Here is a 25,110-nt window from a genome sequence, read left to right as displayed (position 1 = left end):
GAAACTGGTGATAGCACTGGCGGGATAAGTTTTTTAGGTAGCAAAGGTGCTGGTTTGAAAGATTTGTTTGAAATTTCTATAAATATTACATTTAATATTAAATTGTTTCTTATTTTCATTTCGATGCCATATGCTTGCATTTCACAATGTACTGTCTATGTACATAGTCATATTATGAAGGCACATATAAACATACATAGACAAAATTTTAGTCTAGTTTTTTTATATATTTCATACTTTGGAACAGAACCCCTTTATTACTATGGGAGCCCTAACTCAGTATTCGCAGCATTTCTCAGGAACGTAACCCCCGCGAATAGCGAGGGTTTACTGTATTCTCTTTACCTCCCCCACTTAAAATCTGATAATTTGTTGGTGACATTGTTACTTGCTGCTCCCAGCAGACATACCCTGGTTCTAGTCCACCTATCCTTATTACAAAAAATATTTCGTGTTTCCCTGACAATGTAGTCTCCTAATAGAACTAAGTCCTTCTGAACCAGAGCAGTTTGCATTTAGGTATTCTGCACTGGGCCCAAATTGGGAGTGCATAATTTGGTAGGTTACTAGATTATTGAGTCCCTGATGAGCTCCCCATTACATTATTCTCTAGGGCAAGCACCTGTTTTTTCAGTTACTCAAATTCTTCTAACAATGCATCAAATTTAAACACACAAGTACACTTAGAAAGTAGTATACAAATAATGTTAAATAATACTTGGTTGTGTACAAATTTGTTTTGAAGTCTTTCAGTACTTGATACCATCTCATATATGCTTCCAATTGATAGTAGACAAAGAAATTATCTCTAATTCAGATCTAGAAATTAGAAAAATTAAATAAAATGAAATAAAAGATGTATATAATATTCATTACATTAAAAAAAAAAAGTTTTTCTTTGCAAATTTTTTGTTAATGTTTAAAAAATTCTTCTAAATATTTGACAATAATTTCACTCTAATGTTCTGGCAGCTAATTCAAAATAAGAACATAATGTATAAAATTATTTATGCTTTATGCATAATAATACATAAAGTTTATTTTTATGAAACTATGAAATTCAAAAAACTTACTTCAGATGCCTCCAGGCATCAGAACTTTCTGTTCTAGATCAAGTATTCAGATGGCCTAAAAATAGCTGCAGCAGAATATTTACAATGGAAGTTACTGCATTTGAGTAGAATTAAGTTCAAGGTGGTCAATAACACTAACAAAAAACATTTAGCTATTTCTTCTATGTATCTTGTGCACTGAATCCCTGGTTTTACTAGTTTTCTCTAGCGTCAGTATTTTTGCAGCGACTGAAGGTTGTGTTTTTGAAAATTTACAAGTATACATAAATAGATACACTTACGTATACATACAAATGTAACAGCATTGTCATAGATGAGCCTGCAGCATTTGTATAATAATGCTACTTTTGTTATTTATATATATATATCTATATATATATATATATATATATAATATTGATAAAAATAATTAAGTTACCGAATGACAAAGTAAACAAACAAAGTATTAAATCAAAAATATTAAACTGCGTTTTAATATTTTTGATACAGACATGTTATAATGTGATATAGACAAATGTTTATATTTAGTGTATAGGGAAGGGACGTTGACCTGTAAATTGTAATTACCATGGAAAAATTGAGAAGGCCTATAAGGTGAAGGAGATAACCTGAAATAAATTGATTAACATAAAAATAGAAATAATAATGAAGATAACAATGTTACCTAAAGTAGTGGGTCCTAAAGCTTTAACTACTTCTTCATAGGATCAGCAGCCAAAACCATAGGGGCCACAACAATAAGCAGGGCCTCTGTTTCTGTTATGATGTATACATGTAAAATGTATAAATCATAGCCGACCCGACAGAGACCAAAAAGAAAAGAGTAAAATTTAAAAAAAAAATTGAAGTCAAAAGGATAGATACATTACATTTCAGAACTTACTCTGGAAAAAACAAATAATAATGATTCTTCAGCCAATTACTTAGACTTAGATAATAATATTAACAACCCTCATACCACAAACAGCATATAGAATAAAAGAGCTGCTTTTACTTTTAATGTAGTCAGGTTTATCCACTGGCCCTCTAACATTTCTAAAAAAGTACATGCTAATATAATACTCTCCCAATGCATCGGAACTGCAACAATATGCAGTAGCAACAGTCTCTTTGCTGACAACATTAAACAACTCCATGATAAATTGCAGTGCAATAATTTCCTTACAGTATTCCTTTACCATCATTTCAAAAAAAGCAGTAAATATAAAATTCACAAAAAACTTAAACTACAACTTGGATATAAACAACATATTTACTGTTTGATTACATATTACTTTCAGGCTTGTACATAATGTATAGTCATATACTCCATAGCCTCTGTCATGTCTCATGGTGTAGAAAGCTTGTGCCCACAGATTGGCAATACATGGGGGTATAGTGTTCTGTTATGTCCCATTTTTTTTTTTTTCCCAATAACAATACCAATGACAATAACAATACTGACTTTGTCCAGACATCTGTCCAGGGATTAACTATGGTATGGGTCCAGCAACCCCGGACAACCCCAGCACAACTATATTACTCTTCTTCAAATTACTTTCTGCTTTTCTTAATAACTACATTTTATTTCTCGTGCGCAATTAAACTGGCCGAAAGCAATATTGAGATATCATTACTCTGCAACCGTTCCTTTTTTCCTCTGATACAAAGTTGTCTTTCTACACTACTTTGTCAGTCATTAATAATCTCCCTCTGCTGGCACTGTGCCTCATTTGTTTATTTACCTACTTCCCCGTAACACGGTACATTTCACTTTGATGACTCCACTTCCTCCCTCACACATGGTTGCTTCAACTGATATAAACACTCTGGACAGTATCGGCTTTATCCTTGGTTCTCCAACGTTACTTTGTAAACACCACAGGCAACTATTTCACAGATTCTGTTCCAAACACACAGTAAGTTGAAGTACAAATACAAAAAGTAAAAATGAACCCACAAGACCAGTATCTAATCAACAATAGGAAACTCAACTATTTCCATAGTTCAACATATAAATCATAATTTAATTTATTATAATTTTTGTAATGTATCTATCCTTTTGACTTAAAAAAAAAAAAAATTTTTTCCCCTCCTTTTTTTATTTATTTATTTTTTTAATTTGGTAGTTGTTGGCACATCGGCTTCTGTGGCCATAATACACCTCCCAAGGTTTTTGTAGTACTTTGATCCAAGCCTGAGGCGGGATTCCAACCTGCGAACTTTGGGTTGCTAAGCAGGCACTTTACCCACCTGGCTAGGCTGGTCGGCTTTTCTCCTTAAACTTCTATTCGCAATTTTTTTAAAAAAATCTCACTTTTCTTCTTGGTCTCTGTCGGGTTGGCTATGATTTATACATTTTGCATGTATACATCATAACTGAAACAGAGGACCTGCTTAGTGTTATGGCTCCTATGGTTTTGGCTGCCGACACTATGAAGAAGTTTTGTTTGTTTATTTGGTTTTTAGGAGCATTAGCAACTAAAGGCATATTGCTCCGGGGATATGTGGTGGTCATTCCCTGACCTTTCCGCACCCACCGTATTTGGTGATCACGGGCTCGAAACCCAGTCTAATCAAGAAGCGCGTGCTGTGCACTGCTGCTCCTGCCCCCCCCCCCCTCTGTCTTCTCCCACTCAACCATCCTTTTATCCATTGTAGCAACTTACCCTTAATACCATTCTGCTACAATTTGTACAATAGTCTTCCAACAATAGTCTACCATTTGTACAATAGTGCAACAGTGTCAAAAGCTTTCCTGAAATCCAAATATATGATATCAAAATTATTTTTTGCATCCAGTTCCTTTGTAACCACATCATAATATCCTATCAAATTTGTCAGACAAGATTTTCCCCTTAACAAACCCATGCTGTGTCTGAATTATTGCTGCAGTCTTGTCTAGATGATCCTGCAATGCATCTTTAACCAGTGATTCCATTATTTTACCCGGAACAGAAGTTAAACTAGCTGGTCTGTAATTACTCGTGTCACCCTTCAATCCTCCCTTTGTGAATTGGGGATACATTTGCACATCTCCAGTCCGTCAGGAACCTCCCCTGAGTCCAAGGAGGCTCTCATAATTATGGCTAAGGGTTTGCTTAGTTGCTTTGCCGCCTCCTTTAATATAACTGGATAGATCCCATCCACCCCAGGTGCTTTTCTTATGTTTAACTTCAACAATTTCTCCTCCACTTTGCTCTCAGTTATTACAAAATCATTAAGTGTCCTGCTACAATTTGATAATCTTCTGCCATTTTCAAACCTTAATAATTCCTCATGTGTGAAAGTAGATGCAAAATACTCATTCAGTTTGTTTGCTATCTGAGCAGGATCATTAACAGTCGAACCATCGATGTCAAGTGGACCAATCAGATTCATCCTCTTCCTTTTAGAGTTTATATAAGTAAAGAAATCCTTGCTGTTTTTCTTAGCATCTTTTGCAAAAGATTTCTCGCAATCTGCCTTCGCCTGCCTAACCTCCTTTGTGACCCGATTACAGACTAGTTTATATCTGCCATAGGCTTCTGAGTCGCTTGATAATTTATATGCATCCCATGCATTTTTCTTCTCTGTTAAGTCTCATTAGTTCATTAGATAACCATTTAGGCCTAAACCTTGAACAATATTTCTTCATAGGTATGAAACTTTTAGTAGCATCCATGATTAATTCCTTGAATGCTTCCCACTTAGAATTTACTGTTGGTAACATCGTCAGTTGATCCTACTGATGATATCAGATGGACTACTGAGAAAAGTGGTAGAGGTGAAAAGTTCATGGGATGCGTATAAATTATCAAGTGATTCAGAAGCCTATGGTAGATATAAATGTCTGTAATCAAGTAAGGAGGAGGTTAAACAAGCTAAGATTATGAAGAGTCACTAGCAAAGAATGCAAATAAAAGCAGCAAGGACAGCAGAAGGAAGGGACTGAATCACATTTGGCCACAATGTCAATAGATTAACTGCTGATGATCTTGCCCAGATTGCTGACAAATTTAATAGGAATTGTGCATCTGCATTCGCACATGAGGAATTATTTAGGGGAGGAGGTGTCAGAAGTTTATCAAACTCCATTGGGAAGCTAAATGACTTAGAGTAACTGACAGGAATGTGGAAGAGGAATTGTTGAAGCTGGACATAAGAAAGTAACCTGGGGTGAATGGGATCTATCCAATTATATTAAGAGAGGCAGCAAAGGAGGTAAGCAAACTTTTAGCCAACATTATGAGAGCATCCGTGGATTCAGGAGAGGTCCCTATGGACTGGAGATGTGCGAATGTATCCTCAATTCATGAAGGGGATTAAAAAGCGACATGAGCAATTACACCTGTAAGCTTGATTTCTGTTCCTGGGAAAATAATGAAGTCACTGGTTAAAGAAGTAATGCAGGACCACCTGGACAGGAATGTAATTATACTACAGTCACAGCAGGGAATTATTAAGGGGCAGTCTGTTTAACCAAGCTGATAGGTTACTATGATGCAGTGACCAATGAACTAGATGCAAAAAATAATTTTGATATCATATACAGGCAGTTCCTGCTTTATGAATTTTTGCTTTATGAGCTATTTTTTTCAATTGAAAATATGAACATTAATTGCAATAAATAAATGCTAAACTTTCATAAATACAGCATCTTAAACCTCGTGCATAGCTATACAATACAGTACAGTACTACTGTGAGTGCATGCATTTATTTGTTTGTTTGTTTGTTTAGGCAGAGATAAGGAGGGAGGTCCAACTCTTAAAGAATTTCGAAAAGAATTCCATATTTTAGATGCAATCAAAATAACAAAATGAGTGTAGGACAAAATTACAGAGAAGAACATGAAGTGCATTTGGAATAAACTCTGTCATCAGTTTATTGAAAGGATTTCAAGAACCAGAAGTGATTGTACAAAATGTAACAGAAACAGTCGTAAATGTTGCCAACCAATTGCAGCTTGAGGTTTCAGCAACTGACGTCACTGATCTGCTTCAAATACACAATGGAGAGCTCTCAAATGAAAACCTCATTGAAATGGCAAAATGTATAGGAGCTGAGGAAGAAGATTTAATAGCTGAAACTCTGGTTCGTTCCTTCACTCTCAAGGGGCTTTTACGAAGCTTTTCAACAAAGAAAAAGCAATTGAGATCTTCGAGTTACGAGATCCAAATTTAGAGCACACTGGAAAAGTTGCTACAGAGTTAAAAAAATGCTTATGCATGCTATTGTGAAATTTATAAAGAAAAGAGAAGACTGTCTTGGAAAGAAACGACTCGTGAAGAATTTCCAAAGAAGGTGAGTCCTTGTGCTTCCAACAAACCAACAACGAGTGCTGAACCATCAACGAGCGTGAATTTAATCGATGATGAAGAATAAACATTCTTTAACACTTGTATGACAGAATTTATTTATTATTATAATTTGCTTGATTTTAAAGGTTATGCTTTCATTTCGTTGGATAAATAAATCATTGTTTAAGCATAAACTATTGTTTTGTTGACCTTTATTTACCATTACTACAGTCAAATTTCATTGATAAGAATGTTATTATTAAGAACGTTATTTAATAATTTCATTATTAAATAATGATCAAAACAGCAACCGGAAAACTGCTGAAGAATATTCCCTGCAACAGTATAACTAATGTCAGCGTTAACAAATGAGAATCACGTGCCCTCTTCTTCCAAAGCGAATTTTGAACCTTTCATTTCAAACATAACTTTGGTGTCTTTTTTTTTTTTTTTTGAAAAGTATTTTGTGAAAGGCAATGAAAGCATGCAGTAAGCCACAAAGTACAGAGTCATTGCCAGCATGATACAAAAAAATAAATAAAATTAAATAATGCACGCAACTGTTTCTTGGCATAAAAACATAACCGAAAGAACTGTTTTTGAAAAACGAAAAGATCATACTTCATTTCTTCAATTTGCATTGCATCTACCAACACAAAATTGAGGAAATTCATCCACTGGAAGCCACACTGGACGCGAGAAAAACTTGTGTAAAACTGGCAACACTGCAATGTGCATTTGATTAAAAAAAAATGTTTGCTTTATTGTAATTGTTTTTAGAGATCAATATTGGTACAGCACTTTTTCTCGATGTATATTTGATCTTCTAATGAAATTTCAAGAAAATGTTTCTATCGATAGCTGTGTTACGAACTTCTAAAAATGGTGTCTTCTCGTGAGCATTCGTAAAATCAAAAAACACTAATCCTTTATTGCACAAAAAGTACTCAGTTACAGTGTGGGTAGTAGAGAATGTTTCCTGCTCTGAAGGGTGGAAAGTACTCTTCAATATTCCGTCTGGAAATAATGTTGAGTGGTGGAAAGATAGGAACACAGGTGTTTTATTCTGAGAAGTCCCGTGCAATAAAATCAAACAGGAAGTTGCCCTTTATGTTACCAAAAGTAATTCTGTCAGACACGAGTCTTACAAATATCTTAATCTCCGGATAACAATAGCGGGTTGAAATAAAAAAAATTTACAAACAAAGAAAACAGCATTTCAGAAATATTTAAATTAGTGGGAGTTGGCCTGTTGGTATGGCACAAAGCACAGATGCAAACATCGGTATTGATTTCTGCATCACGGTATCAAATTTTGCAGTGTTTTTCAATAATTAACATTAGAAGTTCATCAAAATTCTGTAAAAAAAAAAATTTCTCAGGAGAAATGCTGTGTGTTTCAAACATAATAACTTCTTTTTTTTTTTTAACCCATTTGAATTTGCTGGATGAATCCACCATCATCATTTTCTCTTTCTACTTGCAATCAACGCTATACATGTACATAAATGCACAATACATCCAACTTGAACAACATCCATCTTGAAACTGGGAATAGAAAAAGTGAGTCGCTGGTGATATCCAATGAAGTGTTAGAAGCACTACGTGTAGTTTGTTCTTTTAGAGGCATTCACGACACCAGCTTACACTCGCACTTCAAGCTCTCATCTAGCATAGCCCTAAGAGGAAAGAAGACCACTCTTCAGCTAGATAGCTAATTCTGGAGTGAATAGATGATAGCTTACATCAAGTTGTTAGATGCTGTGCAGTACTTTAGGACTGACCTTTTCACATGTGGTAGAGTGGGAAGAGAAAGCACTGAGGGTTATTAACAGCTCTACTAGTTGCTAAAATACATTGCACTCAACTCATAAGTGGGACTTGAATATCAGCTTCATAAAAATTTCAATCTTTCAAACAATTGTCAGAAAGTGGCCTATCCGAAAACCCTAACTACCTGGATCTGTCAAACCCTTACTCCTCACCCCTGCAATTTAAAATATTACGCGACTCCTGTTAACCTTTAAGGAGTAATTTCCATGAACATGTGTGGGGCCCTTAGTTTCAATAAGCAGATGGCTTCATTTGAACATAAACTTGTAAAAAATTTCATGAAATAATAATAATAAAAAAACAACTTAAGTTTTTGACGAAATAATTTTATACATTTACGTATCATTTAATTCAATTTTATCAACTGTATCAATAATTTTCAGATAAATTTGCTTTTTCTAGGTCGAACAAAAGAGGCTGATAGGCATGATCTCGTCCTCAGACGTAAAAATTATTTTCCATGCCGGCATAAAATATAAACTGTCTACAAATAATCTGAAACACATAAGCGATGGCGGCGCTAACCTGAAGATCAAGACATTTCATAGATAACCTGAAATATTATTCGAAATGCACTTAAAATGATCTTAAATGTGTATGTATATCCTCACCATAAAATATTCACACTTTTAAGATTAAAATATGAAAAATAAACGGTAAACTTTAATGTAAATAGTCACTTTCATTTTTAAATGTCATACATCTTATGTTATGTATGCATTAGTAATAAGTCAGAATATTTTGAAAAGTTAAAAAAAAAAAAAAAAAACTTTGAAGTTTAACATTCAGCAGGTACTCCAATTCACTGAATGCATTCCAGTTGGTTTTGAACCTTATGCCAAAAATTAATGAGCACACATGTTAAGCAACTGAGCTACTAGTCATTTGCACATTAAAAGAATGAATAAATAAACTGAGTAGAAGGCAACTAATATTTTATTATATTTCTCACCTCAAGAACAGTTGCCTGGAGCTCTTCAGTGAAAGCTAGCCGTTTGGCCATCATACCCTGTGTAAGTTCCACAATAAGAGACATTAAGTTGCCCATTCCATCTCCAGAAAAAGCTGAAGTTGGAACCATGGAGATATAAGCACGAGGATCTTTATTGTCATAAAACAATGTTGCATTCAAACCCTATAAACGTAAATATAAAAATTCAGTCAATGATGAAGCATCAAAGAAGCTAGTCAAAAGTATTCCCCCCCCCCCCCACCAAATATTATTCATCAGCAGAAATAAACAAAATATTTGGCATGATGTGCGCGTGCACACAGTAAAGATTAATAGAAGCAGCATGAAAAAGAATTTGATCATGGATAAAAAAAATGATAGCCAGAAAGATCCTAACAACCATAATAGTATACCAAGTAAATAAAAGTTGCACAGATAAGAGAAGTAAAAAGCAAGAAGGAAGAAAAAGGGGGTAAAAAATTAATTCATATATACAGAAATAAGTCAACATAATATACAAAATATATATATGATTATATTGTCGTATATCACATAATCCTGGTGTCATTCTCAAGTGTCAATCACCAGAATTGCACAACAAGACAAGTGTCCTCTGTTTCTAACAAAGTACATGTCATGGCCAAATAGAATAACATCAGAATATAGCATTAGCATTAGTAGAGGCATATGATGCAAGAAAGCAAGCTTATTCAGCATCAGCCAAAAAAAAAAAAAACCCTCTCCCATTTCACCCCTCCGTTTGTTCGAAATACCTGTCCAGTTGAGCTTTAAATTTGTTTAGGCTATCAACTTCAACAACAAGTGATGGAAGTCGGTTCCACCAACCAACCACCCGCTGGCCAAAGGCAAATTTCCGCACATCTATCCGACATCAGTCTTTCCTCAATTTAAATTTATGCCCTCTGAGGTGATTATTCTGAGAAAGATGAAGAATCCCATTGGCATTGAGCATGCTCAAACCCTTATACACCTCTATCAGATCACCTCGCCGGTGCCTAGTCTCCAGACTCTGTAATTTGCAAAACTTAAGCCTTTCTTCGTAAGAGCAACCCTTTGTTCCATTTACTAATCTTGTTGCCCTTCTCTGTACCCGTTCCAGCAGCTCTACATCCTTCTTGAAATGAGGCCTCCAGACCTGTATACAGTACTCAAGATGTGGCCTAACCATTGCCTTATACAAGGGAATAATCACCTCCTTATCCCTGCTAGAAAAATTCCTGTATATCATTGACAAGACACCATGAGCTACTCTTGCAGCTCGTCTGCACTGCTCAGAGAACTTCATATCTGCCTGCACAATTACCCCCAGGTCCTGTTGCAGCAGCATAGCGTCAGTAGTGTCCTTGACAACCCTGCCAACCTTCGTATTGTCTGCAAACTTGGACATTAAGCTTGATATACCATCATCAATATCATTTATAAATACAGAAAACAATAATGGACCCAATACTAAACCCTGAGGGACTCCACTAATAACATTAGTCCACGATGAGAAGTGTCCATTGATTACCACTCTGTCTTCTCCCCCTCAACCACCCCTTTATCCATACCAGCAATTTGCCTCCAATGCCAAACTGCTCCAATTTGTGCAGCAGTCTTCCATGTGCAGCAGTATCACAAGCCTTTCTAAGATCCAAGTATATAATATCAATGTTATTCCCTGCATCCAGTTCTTTTGTGACTACATCATAGTATCCAATCAAATTGGTCAGGCAAGACCTGCCCTTAACAAAACCATGCTGCGTCTGAGCTATAACTGAATTCTTGTCTAGATGATCCTGCAGTGCTTCTTTAACCAGTGCCTCCATTAATTTACCTGGAACAGAAGTTAAACTAACAGGTCTATAATTACTTGTGTCAGCCTTTGATCCTCCTTTGTGAATTGGGGTTACATTTGCACATCTCCAGTCTATGGGTACCTCCCCTGAGTCCAAAGAAGCTCTCATAATTATGGCTAGGGGTTTGCATACTTCCTTTGCTGCCTCCTTTAATATAACTGGATAGATCCCATCCACCCCAGGTGCCTTTTTTATGTTTATCCTCAACAATCTCTCCTCCACTTTCCTCTCAGTTATTACAAAATCATCCAGCTCACTGCCAATGTTTACTTTACCTACATCATTCTCCTTCCTGAATAACTCCTCATGCGTGAATGTAGATGCAAAATACTCGTTTAGATTGTTAGCCACCTGAGCAGGATCCTCAACTGTTGAACCATCAATATCCAGTGGACCAATCTGATTCATCCCTTTCCTTCTCGAGTTCAAGTATGTAAAGAACTCCTTTCTGTTTTTCTTTGCATCCTTTGCCAAGGATTTTTCGTAGTCTGCCTTCGCCTGCCTAATCTCCTTTGTGACTTGGTTACAGACCAACTTATATCTATCATAGGCTTCCATGTCACCCATTAATTTGTATGTATCCCATGCATTTTTCTTCTCTGCCACATGTCTCATTAGTCCATCTGACAACCATTTAGGCCTAAACCTTGAACAATATTTCAGAGAGGGACCAGGATATAATATCAGAGAGGGACCAGGAAAAAATAAAATAAATAAATGCGTGCGTGCGGGTGGGTGGGTGGGTGGGGGAATTAACGGGTCTGATAATAGTGCAAGGATGGAAGTGAATTTTACACAAAGTGCCAAAAACTAATAGGGGAAGGATAGTAAACATCAGAAAAGACATAGTAGTGAAAAAGAAAGAATGTGATTATCCTATATGTTATAATGAATTTAAGAGAATTAAAGGCTGTATTGAAAAGCCAATTAAAGAGGGGGGAGCTGCAAAGTAATTAAACCAACAAAAGGAAAACTAGCCAGCATCAGAAATGGTGGGTAAATTTAGCTAAAAGTCGAAAAAAAGGGGGAAGCAAATATGCAAAAATCTGATGTAGCTAAAGTGAATATTGATACATGATCAGGGATTTCATCAGGGGAAAACACCTGGCCATGTATCAGGAACTGCATTTCTATACTTGCCCATATAAGTGAAAGAGAAGTAAATTAAAGAATAAAACTAGGTGGGATAAAACAGCATTACTCTTTCAGAACATGGACAAGGTAGTTCCAAGCAGTGTCAGTAATATAAAAATAAGGTAAAATAAAGATAAAGCTAAAATAAAATATAAATAAGTGTTTCAGAGTAGTGAATAAATAAATAAAATAACAATTTTATGTAATTTTGGAAAAAATATTAGTGTTAAAATTTGGTGGGAAAAGTATATAAATTTGATGAAATAAATTTGAACAAGAAATGGTATAGGGTAAGGTATTAAAATTGAGAATGGAGAAGGGATAAAGGAGTAATTAAATAAAGATGAAAATAGTGATAGAATGAGGATAGCTGGAACGGTTGTATCATCCTCATATTGCAGCTTTAGGAATGGGAAAAATGGTAGAAGTAGAAAGTATAGAAAAAGATATTAAACGTACTAGGCTAGCCGGGGGCGTATAGCCCAGCATTTTAGTAAGGGCGCTGGCCTTGTAAGTGTTAGTACAAAAAAGTATATAAAAAGGACACTAATACCAAATGCCTGTGAAGAAGGGAAAACAAAAGTTAAAATCAAGAGCCGAAAAATGTAAGTCAAAACAGGCTGAAAGTATAATGAGAAATACAGAATAAAAACAATACCTGGAATTTTCAAGTAATGCATTGCAGAAGGAAGAAGGCAGGAAAATATAGCAAACATATTTGGTTGAGATGATAAATGTACCTAAAGCAGTAACACATTAGGGACTGTGCTTCAAGCATATAGTTATTTATACCAGGAAAAACGGACTTAATAGAGAGCTGTGAAGAAAAGGAATTAGTGACCTCTATATTCGTATTTTGATAAAATATGTGCATAGAGATACATAAGTGTAGAATTGGCAAAGAGAAAGTATATCAATAACGTAGAAATGTGGTTGGAATAAATGGGACTTTACAGACAAAGTCATAAGATATGTAGAAAAAAACCATAGAACAGTCCACAAATAAATAAATAAATAAAATATATATATATATATATTGAACAAAACAGTGACCAGCTCAGCAAATCAGAAAGAAATAAAATGAATGTAGATCAAAATTAATAGAAAGTAGAGCCCAGTGGATAAAGCTTCCAACAATTTTGCCACTAAACTTAAAAATTAAATATTTTCACTTGTACTCCTTGTAATCTCAATCCTGCTTCAACACAAAAAAAACTGCATACTAGACTACAAGATTCAACCCTACCCTTTCTGTATATGATAGCCAAATTCCATAAACAACCTGTCAGCTTCAGATTCATTACCAGTTCCAAAAACAGTGGCTGCTACCTTTCAAGTAAACCATTCTTTAAGTTACTCAAATACTATTTTTAGCAATCTTTCATCTACATGGATCATAAACAATAACCAAGCTTTCATCAACACTTTCAAATCAGATAACACCATATCTAGCACAGAAACTTATGATTTCACAAACCCCTTTACAATTCCACACAACCTACTTGTATTTGTGCTAAAACAGCTTTATTAAAGCTGTTTTATATATATGGAACAATTATGTCAATATAGTGAATTGACAAATATGTTAATTAAGTGAATATATATGGAACAATGTCAAACTCTGTTTACTTAATACAGGGAACTCGTAAAGCAGGAACTTTACGAGTTCCCGGGTTTGAGTTTTTTTTTTTTTTTTTTTTATCAAGTATCAACAAATTCAAAAATATGAACATTAATTGCAAAAAATGAAAGTTAAACATTCATAAGTTCCACATTTCAAACCACACATCTAGCTAGAAAATACAGTGCACCCCGCTTTACCATATTAATTCGTTACCATCGTATCATAAAAATATAGTAATTTAAAACCAATAACACATTGTTTTTTGGTAATTCGTTCTGCGACCTTGGAAGTTGAAATATAACTCTCTAAATGGTCGTTTTTATAGTGTAAATTGTATAAGTTACCAATTCAAATCATTAAAATTCACTACACTTTCATCGTTATCATATGTTCTGTTATAAGAACCAATTTTTAAAGGCTTTGTGATATTTTTCTAAAACACATTTCTGGAGGTTACGACCATAAAACAATAAAGACAACTTGCACTTCCCGGTTTATTGGGTTTTTCTGTTATTGTAAGCAATTATAAATGGGTAGTAAACTCGATATTATTGCATTTGAGAAAATACTGATAGCTGGAATTGTGGTTTTTTACGTTGGTGAAACGTGTTTCCCCTTTACTGAAATCTTCAATTGTACAAAAAAAAAAAAAAAAAAAAAAAAAAAAAATTCAGAATCTTCTCTTCGTTCATTTTTTTTAAAAACTTCGTAAACTTGTTACTCCATGCAAATCGTGTTAGTTGCAATTTGTGTGTTTTGTTAAAAAATGCTTATGCATGCTATTGAAATTTATAAAGAAAAGAGAAGATTATCTTGGAAATAAATGCCTCTTGAAGCATTTCTGAAGAGGACAACTCCTTGTGCATCAAACCAACGAGTACCGAGCCAACAATGAGTGATAAATTAAGAATGCATTTAGTCGATGGTGGGAAATAATTTCCCGCTTTACAAGTTTGCTTTACTAGAGCGCGCTAGGAACGAATTAACTCATAAAGTCGGGAACTACCGGTAACTATATTTTCGATGGCAAACTAACATATAAGCAAACCATTGGGGTACCCATGAGTTCTCACATTTTCAGTTTAGTGTCTGATCTATTTTTACACTATTATAAAGAAATATACACCATAAACAACAGTAACCATAATTTTTTAGCATTCAGATATGTAGATGGAATCCTGGTTTTAAATACTAACTTTTGGAACTAATAGCCAAAGCAATATACCTACCCCAGTGAAGTCATAAAATAAATAGAACTTTGTTAATCATACAGCCAATTTCGTTCATCTTAATATCACTCTTAGATTATCTTTCTCTTCATATAATATAGATATATTTGATGTAAGAAATAAATTTAACTTCAATATCATCTACCCCACCAATTGGAACTCCAATATTTCTAACAAAGAGCATAAAAATATAATCTGTACTCAAATTATTAGACTTGCCAACATTTGCAGTAACCATTTATTGTTCACCAATACCCTACAACTACTTTACAATAAACTAATTAATAACAACATCCCTATACATTTGATCAAATACAGTTTCAATATTTTCGACCATTTTATCAGGCATAGGTTAGGTTATAATGTACTTTGCAATTCTGCCCAGACACGATAAGAGGGAGTTCGATCAATTTGGCCCTGGATAGATTATACAATTCTCAAGGGATAGAATTTTTCTCAGCCTGGACTATGCTTGTTAACAGGGAGATTGCTTCTACAGGGATGGGATACACTTAAATAGAATGAGTGCAAGAATTTTGCTGATGCTATAGAGTCAAAGTTAGGTGGGTCCGAAAACTGCTAGCTTGTGGGGATACACGGAACAGTAGATTAACAGCAGCCGCTGGCAGAGATGAAAGTAATTCTTGCAATGCTTCTATTGAATGCAATTGAGCAGCAGCCTGGAAAGCAAGACAATGGGGATTTCCAGGACTAGTGGGAGTCATAGTGGAACAAGTAAATACATAAGCTGTGTTAGGGTAACTAAGAGTAGAAACAGGTGTATGTATACTTGTGTGTACACCAATGCTAGTAGTATAGTTAATAAATTTAATGAGGGTGAAGTGCTAGTCAAGACATCAAGATATTGTTGGGATATCAGAGACTTGGTGTCACACAGACATAAGCAGTGCAGAATTGGAATTTGGGAAGTACAATGTGTACAGAAAGGATAGACAGGAAGGGGTTATCCTGTTAGTTAGGAAACAAAACCTAAGAAGAGCATCCAACTGATGTTGGTGAACAATACAATATTGAGTCTGATTGGTGTGACATAAGCACTGGGAAAGGAAAAATGAAAGTAGGTGTGAGTTATAAGCCTAATGAATCTGATGAGAATAGTGAGCAATTGTGCAGATAAATTGCGTGGGCGAGTAAATAAGAATGTCTTATAATGGGGGATTTTAACTTTCCAGATATTGACTGGAACTTGTGGATCGGTCACTCATACGCTAGCAAGACTTTATAATTTTCATGGAGTATTACTCTTAAAAGCAAAGAATTATAATTTACAAGGATTCAAGGTCTTTACATCACTGCTTTTCACAGCAGTGTAAAATTTTAATTTAAGTTAACCTTAAAATAATTCTCCAGCTTTAAGTACTTACCACAGTAAAAGAATAAGTTATATTAATAACTTCACTAATATTAAAGTTTAATGAAGGAGATGGAAAAACTGGACTTTTCTGTAAAGAGTACTTTTTTTGCCATGACTAATCCTGTTGCTTTTTTCTGCATCCATTAAAACAAATTCACATTTTCTAAAATGAAGCTTACAGACCTATATGCAGTACTCAAAGCCTAACTACCATCTCATACAATGGAATAATCACCTTTTCAGGGTTGCCAGATTGGGCAAAAAGTCAAAAATTGAATTACAAAATGATATCCCCCATACTAACTCAAAACTAAATCAAAGCAGTGAGCTATATACAAATTTTTGAGTGAGCTTAATTCAGTTTTATGCACTATTTTACACCATTGTGCAATTTTTTTCCATTGAAGGAAAAAACAATCCACATTTATTTACATATTATTTTAAAAATTCATATGGAAATAACTTTGTATACACTAATATTTATAACAAGGGGTTGAAATCCAAGCCAACACACATAGTAGTAGTAATAGCAAATGATGCAATAAAGCAAGCTTAAATAGAATCAGCAAAAAAAAAAAAAAACTACAGTTCACTCATCCATACCCTCCAAGAATTTTTCTGGGTCTTCCTTGAATTTATTCAACCCATTCATTTCCACACCAACAGATGGAAGCCAACCTATTCATTTCCACACCAACAGATGGAAGCCTGTTCCAACAATCGATCACCTGTTGCTGAAGGCAAACTTCTGCACATCTATCCAGCAACCAACCTTCAACTTGAGTTTATGCCTCTTCATGTGTATAGTCTTAGCAAGTGGAAGAATGCCATTAACTTTCAGCTTACTCATTCTATTCAAGACTTTAAACACCTCAATCAGATTTCTGCGCAAGTATCTAGTTTCAAGATGCTGCAATTTGCAAAACTGAAGCTTTTCTAGGAAAGAGCATCTTTTGTTCCCTTTACCAGCCTTGATGCTCTTCTCTGCACACATTCCAGCAAATCTACATCCTTCCAAAAGGGAGGCCCAACCGTGGCTTTATGCAAAGGGATAATCACCTCTTTATCCCTGCTAGCAAAATTTCTGCATATCATTGACAAAATCCCGTGAGCTGTCCTGGCGGCATTGTCTGACTGCACAATTACTTCTCAGTCTTTTTCATTCTCCGCTATACTGAGTTAGTTGATAAGTTACTCTGGGTTACCGCTACCCATGTGCAGTATTCACATCAATTTTAAACTTCAACTTCCATTTCTCAGCCCACTGACCAAATTTTCATAGATCTTGTTGCAGTAGCTCAGTTACTTTTTATTACAAATTCAATGAAATAAATGTTATCAAAAGTATTGGGACACCACAAAGCACTAACTGAAAAAAATATCATCTGCAGTTCAAATAAATCACACTTGTAAAACCTGAATAATTCATTCTAATTTCAGAAGAGAAGCAGCATGAGATTACCTACTGATGAAATTATGTAGAAATTAAATAAGACATTTGTCTTTTCTATTTCTCTGAACACTGACTATAATGCTTTGTTCAATACCTTTGTTATGCATTCATTCCAAATTTACTGAATATTTTTCTATTCAGATATACACTATCCTACCAAAATATTCAGAAATTTCATTAGCATTAGTAGAGGTATATGATACAAGAAAGAAAGCTAATGCAGCATCAGTCAGAGAAAAAAAAAAAAAAAAATTCCACTTCACCCCTCCGTTATGTTCGAAATACCTGTCCAGCTGAGCCTTAAATTTATTTAAGCTATCAACTTCCACGACAAGGGACGGAAGTCTGTTCCACCAACCAACCACCCGTTGGCTAAAGGCAAATTTCCGCACGTCTATCCTACATCTGTCATTCCTCAATTTGAATTTATGCCCTCTCAGGTGATTATTCTACGCAAGAGGCAGATTCCCATCAGCATTGAGCATGCTCAAACCATTCAAGACTTTATACACCTCTATCAGATCACTTCGCTGGTGCCTAGTCTCCAGACACTACAATTTGCAAAACTTAAGCCTTTCTTCATAAGAGCAACCCTTTGTTCCATTCACTAAACTTGTTGCCCTTCTCTGTACTCGTTCAAGCAGCTCTACATCCTTCTTGAAATAAGACCTCCAGACCTGTATACAGTACTCAAGGTGTGGCCTGACCATTGCCTTATAGAAGGGAATAATCACCTCCTTATCCCTGCTAGAAAAATTCCTGTATATCATTGATAAGACACCATGAGCTACTCTTGCAGCCCATCCTTAACAACCCTGCCAACTTTTGTATCGTCTGCAAACTTGGACATTAAGCTTGATATACCATCATCAATATTATTTATAAATACAGAAAACAATAATGGACCCAACACTGAACCCCGAGGGACTCCCACTAATAACATTAGCCCACGATGAGCAGTGTCCATTGATTACCACTCTGTCTTCTCCCCATCAACCACCCCTTTATCCATAGCAGCAATTTGCCTCCAATGCCACACTGCTCCAATTTGTGCAGCAGTCTTCCATGTGCAACAGTATCAAAAGCCTTTCTAAGATCCAAGTATGTAATATTAGCATTAGCATTAGCAGAGGCATTTGATGCAAGAAAGCTAGCTTATGCAGCATCAGCCAAAAAAAAAAAAACCCACTTCCACTTCACCCCTCTGTTTGTTCAAAATACCTGTCCAGCTGAGCCTTAAACTTATTTAGGCTATCAACCTCCACGACAAGGGATGGAAGTCTGTTCCACCAATCAACCACCCGCTGGCTAAAGGCAAATTTCCGCACGTCTATCCTACATCTGTCTTTCCTCAATTTGAATTTATGCCCTCTCAGGTGATTATTCTGAGCTAGAGGAAGAATCCCATCAGCATTGAGCATGCTCAAACCATTCAAGGCTTTATACACCTCTATCAGATCACCCCAGATGATCAAAGATCAAATATCAAAGTTATTCCCTGCATCCAGTTCTTTTGTGACTGCATCATAGTATCCAATCAAATTGGTCAGGCAAGACTTCCCCTTAACAAAACTATGCTGTATCCGAGCTATAACTGAAGTCTTGTCTAGATGATCCTGCAGTGCTTCTTTAACCAGTGCTTCCATTAATTTTCCTGCAACAGAAGTTAAACTCACAGGTCTATAATTACTTGTGTCAGCCTTTGATCCTCCTTTGTGAATTGGGGTCACATTTGCACATCTCCAGTCTATGGGTAACTCCCCTGAGTCCAAGGAAGCTCTCATAATTATGGCTAAGGGTTTGCTTACTTCCTTTGCTGCCTCCTTTAATATAACTGGAGAGATCCCGTCCACCCCAGGTGCCTTTCTTGTATTTATCTTCAACAATTTCTCCTCCACTTTACTCTCAGTTATTACAAGATTCTCTAGCTTACTGCCAGAGTTGAATACACCTCTGGCATTCCCCTCGCTGAATAACTCCTAATGTGTGAATGTCGATGAAAAATATTCATTTAGTTTGTTAGCTACATGAGCAGGATCATCAACAGTTGAACCATCGATATCAAGTGGTCCAATCTGATTCATCCCCTTCCATCTAGAGTTTACCTCAATATCTAGAGTTAGATATTGAGGTAAACTCCTCTTATTATTTTACTAATCTAGAGTTTACATAGGTAAAGAACTCTTTGCTGTTTTTCTTTGCATCCGTTGCCAAAGATTTCTCATAATCTGCTTTCACCTGCCTAACCTCCTTTGTAACTTGGTTACAGATCAACTTATATCTATCATAGGCTTCTGTGTCACGTGTTAATTCATGTATCCGAAGCATTTTTCTTCTCTGCCATGTGTCTCATTAGTTCATATGACATCCATTTAGGCCTAAACCTTGAACAATATTTCTTAGTCGGTATGTAAAGCCTAGCAGCTTCCAAGATAAGTTCTTTGAATGCTTCCCATTTTGAATTTGCTGTTGGTAACATCATTAGTTGGTCCCACTGTATAGAATTTAAATACTGTCTCAGACCATCGTAGTCACCTTTTTGAAAGCTATAACCCTTCCCTTTACCCCTAATGGTAGTTACCTCTGAGTAAATCCCACTTCAGCACACTGTGATCACTGCCACCTAGTGGTTCATTTACCTGCAGATTCTTAATGCATGAAGAATCACTACTGATAATCAAATCAAGAGTATTACTCCCTCTAGTTGCCTCCTGAACATGCTGATGTAGAAAACAATCATCCAATAAATCCACAAAAGCCTTGCTAGTGTGTGAGTGACCAACCCACAACTTCCAGTCAATATCTGGGAAATTAAAATCTCCCATTATAAGACTCTCTGATTTACTGGCCCACTATTTCCCTGTACAGTTTCTTATTATACTCATCAGAGTCATTAGGCCTATAGCACACTCCTACTCTCAATTTTGATCTCCCAATGCTTAGGTCACACCAAACTGACTTGACACTGCACTGTCCAGCGATGTCGACTGGCTTCACTTCCTTGGATTTTATGTGTTTCTTAACTAATAGCATAACCTCTCCTCCATTCCTATCCTGTCCTGTCCTGTCTATCCTTTCTGTACACATTGTACTCCCCAAATTCCAGTTCTGCATTCCTTATATCTGTGTGACACCACGTCTCTGATATCCCAACAATATCCACCTTTGATGCTTTGAGCAATACCTCAAATTCATCAAATTTATTTACCAAACTCCTAGCATTGGTGTACACACAAGTATACATGCACCTGTTCTTTTTATTAGCTCCCCTAACACTAATCATGTGTTTACTTGTACCACAATGACTCCCAGCAGTCTCTGAAATATCTTGCATCTTGTTTTCCAAGGTTCTGCACATTCCAATAGAAGCAGTGTAAGAATCACTTTCACCTCTGCCAGTGGCTACTGTTAATCTATTAGTTCTTGTATCCCCCCCCAAGCTAGCAGTTTTCCGACCCACCTAACGCTGCCTCGATAGCATCAGCAAATATTCTTGCACCCTTTCTATTTAAGTGTATCTCATCCCTGTAGAAGCAGTGCCTTCTGTTAACAAGTACAGACCAGGCTAAAAAAAATTCTACACCTTGAGCTTTGCACAATCTTTCCAGGGCCGAATTGATCGACAAGGCTCTCATCATATACCCCCTCCTATCGTGTCTGGGCAGAATTGCAGACACTTTAAAATTCAACCCTAATTCACGGCTTTTTTTCAACAATGACCTGCACTTGTTAAGTAATTCTGCTGGTCTCCTACTCTTAACATCATTAGTGCCAACGTGTACAACTATATCACCTTTTGTGCCTTAAAAGATGATATCCACACAACGTCATCAACCTTTGCCCCTGGCAGACATACCCTGGTCCTATTCCACCTATCCGTTTTATGAAGGATGTTCCCCGTTTCGACAATAGAGTCACCAACAACTACTAGTTCCTTCGGGACCAGCGCATTCTGCCTTGGGGATTGGCGCTGTGTTGCGTCATTCAGCAGTGTACACAGGAAATGTGCAGAGAGCAGCAAATATTGTATCCAGCCTAGAAACAATAAAGATTAATTAATTTTTATTTATTTATTGATATTAAATGAAAAACCATTTTGGGTAAGGGTCTTAGATTCAGCATTTTGGGTCTTAGATACAGCAGACAGAATATACAAAAATTCTTTCTACTAGTTTTTGGCAAATCTCAGTGAAAACATTTTGACCTACTCCCCACACACACAGGAAATCTTTTAGTCTAATACAAGTTGTATTTCTGGCCTCCAATGACTGATCTGGCACAACACCTCTCCAACTCATTGCACATATGCTTGATTTTGGAAATTTTTGGTGCATCAACTAAATCAGGCAATGGTACAACTGGTAATATGATTGATACAATTTATCATTCTGGTTGTTTGTTTAGGTTTTAATTTTATAACACACCAGCTTATTTAAAGACCATAATACACCAAGTCAAATAGCATAACAAAATAATTAATGTAGAATAAATTTAATAATATAAAGTATAAAGCAGTTGTAATTGGTAAAATGGAGGCGCTGCACTAATTAAATTATATAGATTAACAAGTTGCAAAAATTTAAATATACCTGACACAATTTCACTGACGACATATCAGGTATATTAAAAGATCCATGTTTGGCTAAAATGTGCCAATCAGTTAAGAAAGTGACAGTATCTACATAGAGGATGATCATCAGCCCTCAACAGATAGAAATGCATCAGGCAAAAATGTCCTATGCAGAGCTGAGCAAGGACAACCCACCTAACAAACCCCACCCTGACTAGACTACCATTGCACAATTATAGGCTTCATTTGGTACAGCTTATTGGGAGCAGTCCATGTGAAGATTCTTGCCACTGTAATAATAATTTGTTATTAATTAAATGATTGGTGAAGTCTGCACATGGGGATAACAAGCAGATGTGGTTCTTCTGTGCCACTGCTGACTTGACTGCTGCATCAGCCAAGTCATTGGCTGTGATCTTGATGTGACCAGGGATCCAACAAAAGCGAATATCAAAGTTTGACTGATAAGCTACTCTTCTTGCAATATTTTGCATATTTTCATTTCCAGGTAAGCTACTTTTATTCTTCTATTTATTAAAAAAAGGCAGGACATTCACACAATATAAGATTCTGATTGCTACTTGTTAGCATTTAAAAATTACCTGTATATATATCAGGATTTTTTTTTTTTTTTTTTTTTTTTTTTAAATGGTGAGTACATGCACACTCATGTATCAGTTCCTGAATAAAAGAAAGTATTATGTTATTTTTAAGGACAAGGTATTCCAGAAAACAGTGAATCTGGGATTTATGGTGCATAAATACAGAAAAATGAATTTTTACAACTCCACCCAAAACATTTTTCTGAACTATCTAAAATAAATAAGAAACTTTCCCGAAACTACTACCACCACTTTATACTTTCAATTCCAATTGTTAAAACACTGTTTGGAAACACTGAGAGTTTCTTTAAAATATTAATCAGTACACTTTCTTGTTTTAATTAACTATAAAAAAATCCCCTTCATAAAAATATTTCTCTTTCTGATATTCACTAGTTACGTATTACATTCCTCATTCTTCGAACTACTTTAATTCTTACCTGCTCTGCAAACTGAACAACAACTTCTTGAGTCCTTTCTTCAAATTCCATCTTTGTGTTTTTAGCTTGGGCTTTAATAACATCCTGAACATCTTTATTTTTAATTGTCTTCCAGTCATATAATCTATCTATCTACAAAGACAGAGAGAAAAAAAAAAAATCCACACTTTATTCATTAACTATGAAAACAATGAATTTTGAATTTTGGTATAAATTTAAAAATTTTGTGAACATAAAAATCTTTCTAACAGTTCTATTAATATCAGATGTTTGGAAGGTGTGTGTGTGTGTGTGTGGTTAGGAAAAAAAAAAAAAAAAAAAATATATATATATATATATATATTTTAAAGAAATTCATTAATTTAATTGAACTGGTGATTTGCTATTAGCATTTAAATATTTCATAGCTGAAAATCAGATTGGAATCAAGTTTACTGCTTCTGGTTAAGCATTTACTTTATCATTAAGTAAAGAAAAATAAACTAATAAGAGTAAATCTAATAAACAATGAAATGACTGTAGGCTAATTTAGCTTGATATAAAGCTTAATGTGATAACATTTTATTCTCAATATTTAGATACTGAAAACTTTCATTCTGAAATATGAAAACATTAATCATACATACTCATAAAACATTAATCATAATACATCACATACTTCAAAATGCTATACTGAGATCAATCCCTTTCCTCAGAAAATAACTGGGAAAGGGATCCACTGGATTATGGATGTATTTATACATTTAAAAAAAAATGCCAGTTTTTCTATGTAAGACTGAGTGTTTGAATAGCATTAATGTTTCATTTGTATATGTGGTATTAGTTGTTATGCTTTAACTTTAACTTGAAATTCAGATCCCAATGTCATGGATTACTCTAACTATTGTCTCAGTGTTCTATGTTATGCTTATTTATTTGACTATCCTTTTTTCCCTGCAAAGTAAAGTACAGCAGTGTTGTCTTGCTTGCAGGCATTTGGTCATAGCCTTTTACTTGATTGGCTATCAAGAAGAAAATTTATTACAGGAAAAATAGGAGGGAAATCAAAATTAAAAGTGAAACTGAATTATCTCTGGAGTAGCCAGCCTTTAACTTACAAAAAGCAGATCTTATAATTGTTATTGGAAAAAAAAAAACAAGAGAAAAAACTGGAGTGTTTCTTTTCCCATCTAAAATTAATCTTAGGACTTGAAATTAAATTACGCACACACAATCAAGATACCCAATAGGGATGTTTACCAGTAAGTATGCTTTCAAAAAACTGGCACGTAACTAGAATTTTACTACTGGTGGATTTCTGTTTGGATAACTCTGACAATACACACCAATTATGACTGCACTGTGGAGGAAGATACTGTTGCAGACATCATCCTTCAAATATGCTCAGTCAACATATTTTATTTATAACAGTGGTCCTGTTGGCTTCATATTTGACTATCAAGAACATTTCTAACAAAAGTACCCTTCTGCGCCCCCTTACCAATCTTGCTATTCTCTGCATCCATTTCAACAGATCCACATCCTTCCTAAAATGAGGCTTATTTGCAATATTTGTGTTACAAGGCTTATAATGAGGCTTATTTGCAATATTTGTGTTAAAAGAATTTAACGCAAGTACAAGCAACCCCCATATAACACAGTACTTCTACAACACGGTTTTGCTCTAAAACGATTGATAAATTGCAGCAATCCTCATACAACACTGTA

At 35.3% G+C, this 25,110-nt stretch overlaps 1 protein-coding gene across 1 annotated transcript in view; it reads right to left on the bottom strand.

Annotated features, from left to right (window-relative positions):
- Positions 1-25,110, bottom strand: part of eIF5B (eukaryotic translation initiation factor 5B) — a 609,831-nt gene that overhangs the window by 316,653 nt on the left and 268,068 nt on the right. Inside the window, exons 15-16 of the mRNA XM_090369319.1 lie at positions 23,404-23,535; positions 9,118-9,300 (exon numbers count right to left, since the gene is read on the bottom strand). Coding sequence (XP_090225445.1) covers positions 9,118-9,300; positions 23,404-23,535 — 315 coding nt within the window. The remainder of the gene's footprint in view (positions 1-9,117; positions 9,301-23,403; positions 23,536-25,110) is intronic.

This window comes from Mastigoproctus giganteus, chromosome 3, assembly GCF_048544385.1.
Source record: "Mastigoproctus giganteus isolate SK-2022 chromosome 3, ASM4854438v1, whole genome shotgun sequence".
Taxonomy (NCBI): domain Eukaryota; kingdom Metazoa; phylum Arthropoda; class Arachnida; order Uropygi; family Thelyphonidae; genus Mastigoproctus; species Mastigoproctus giganteus.
This window is presented reverse-complemented; position numbering and strand designations above follow the sequence as displayed.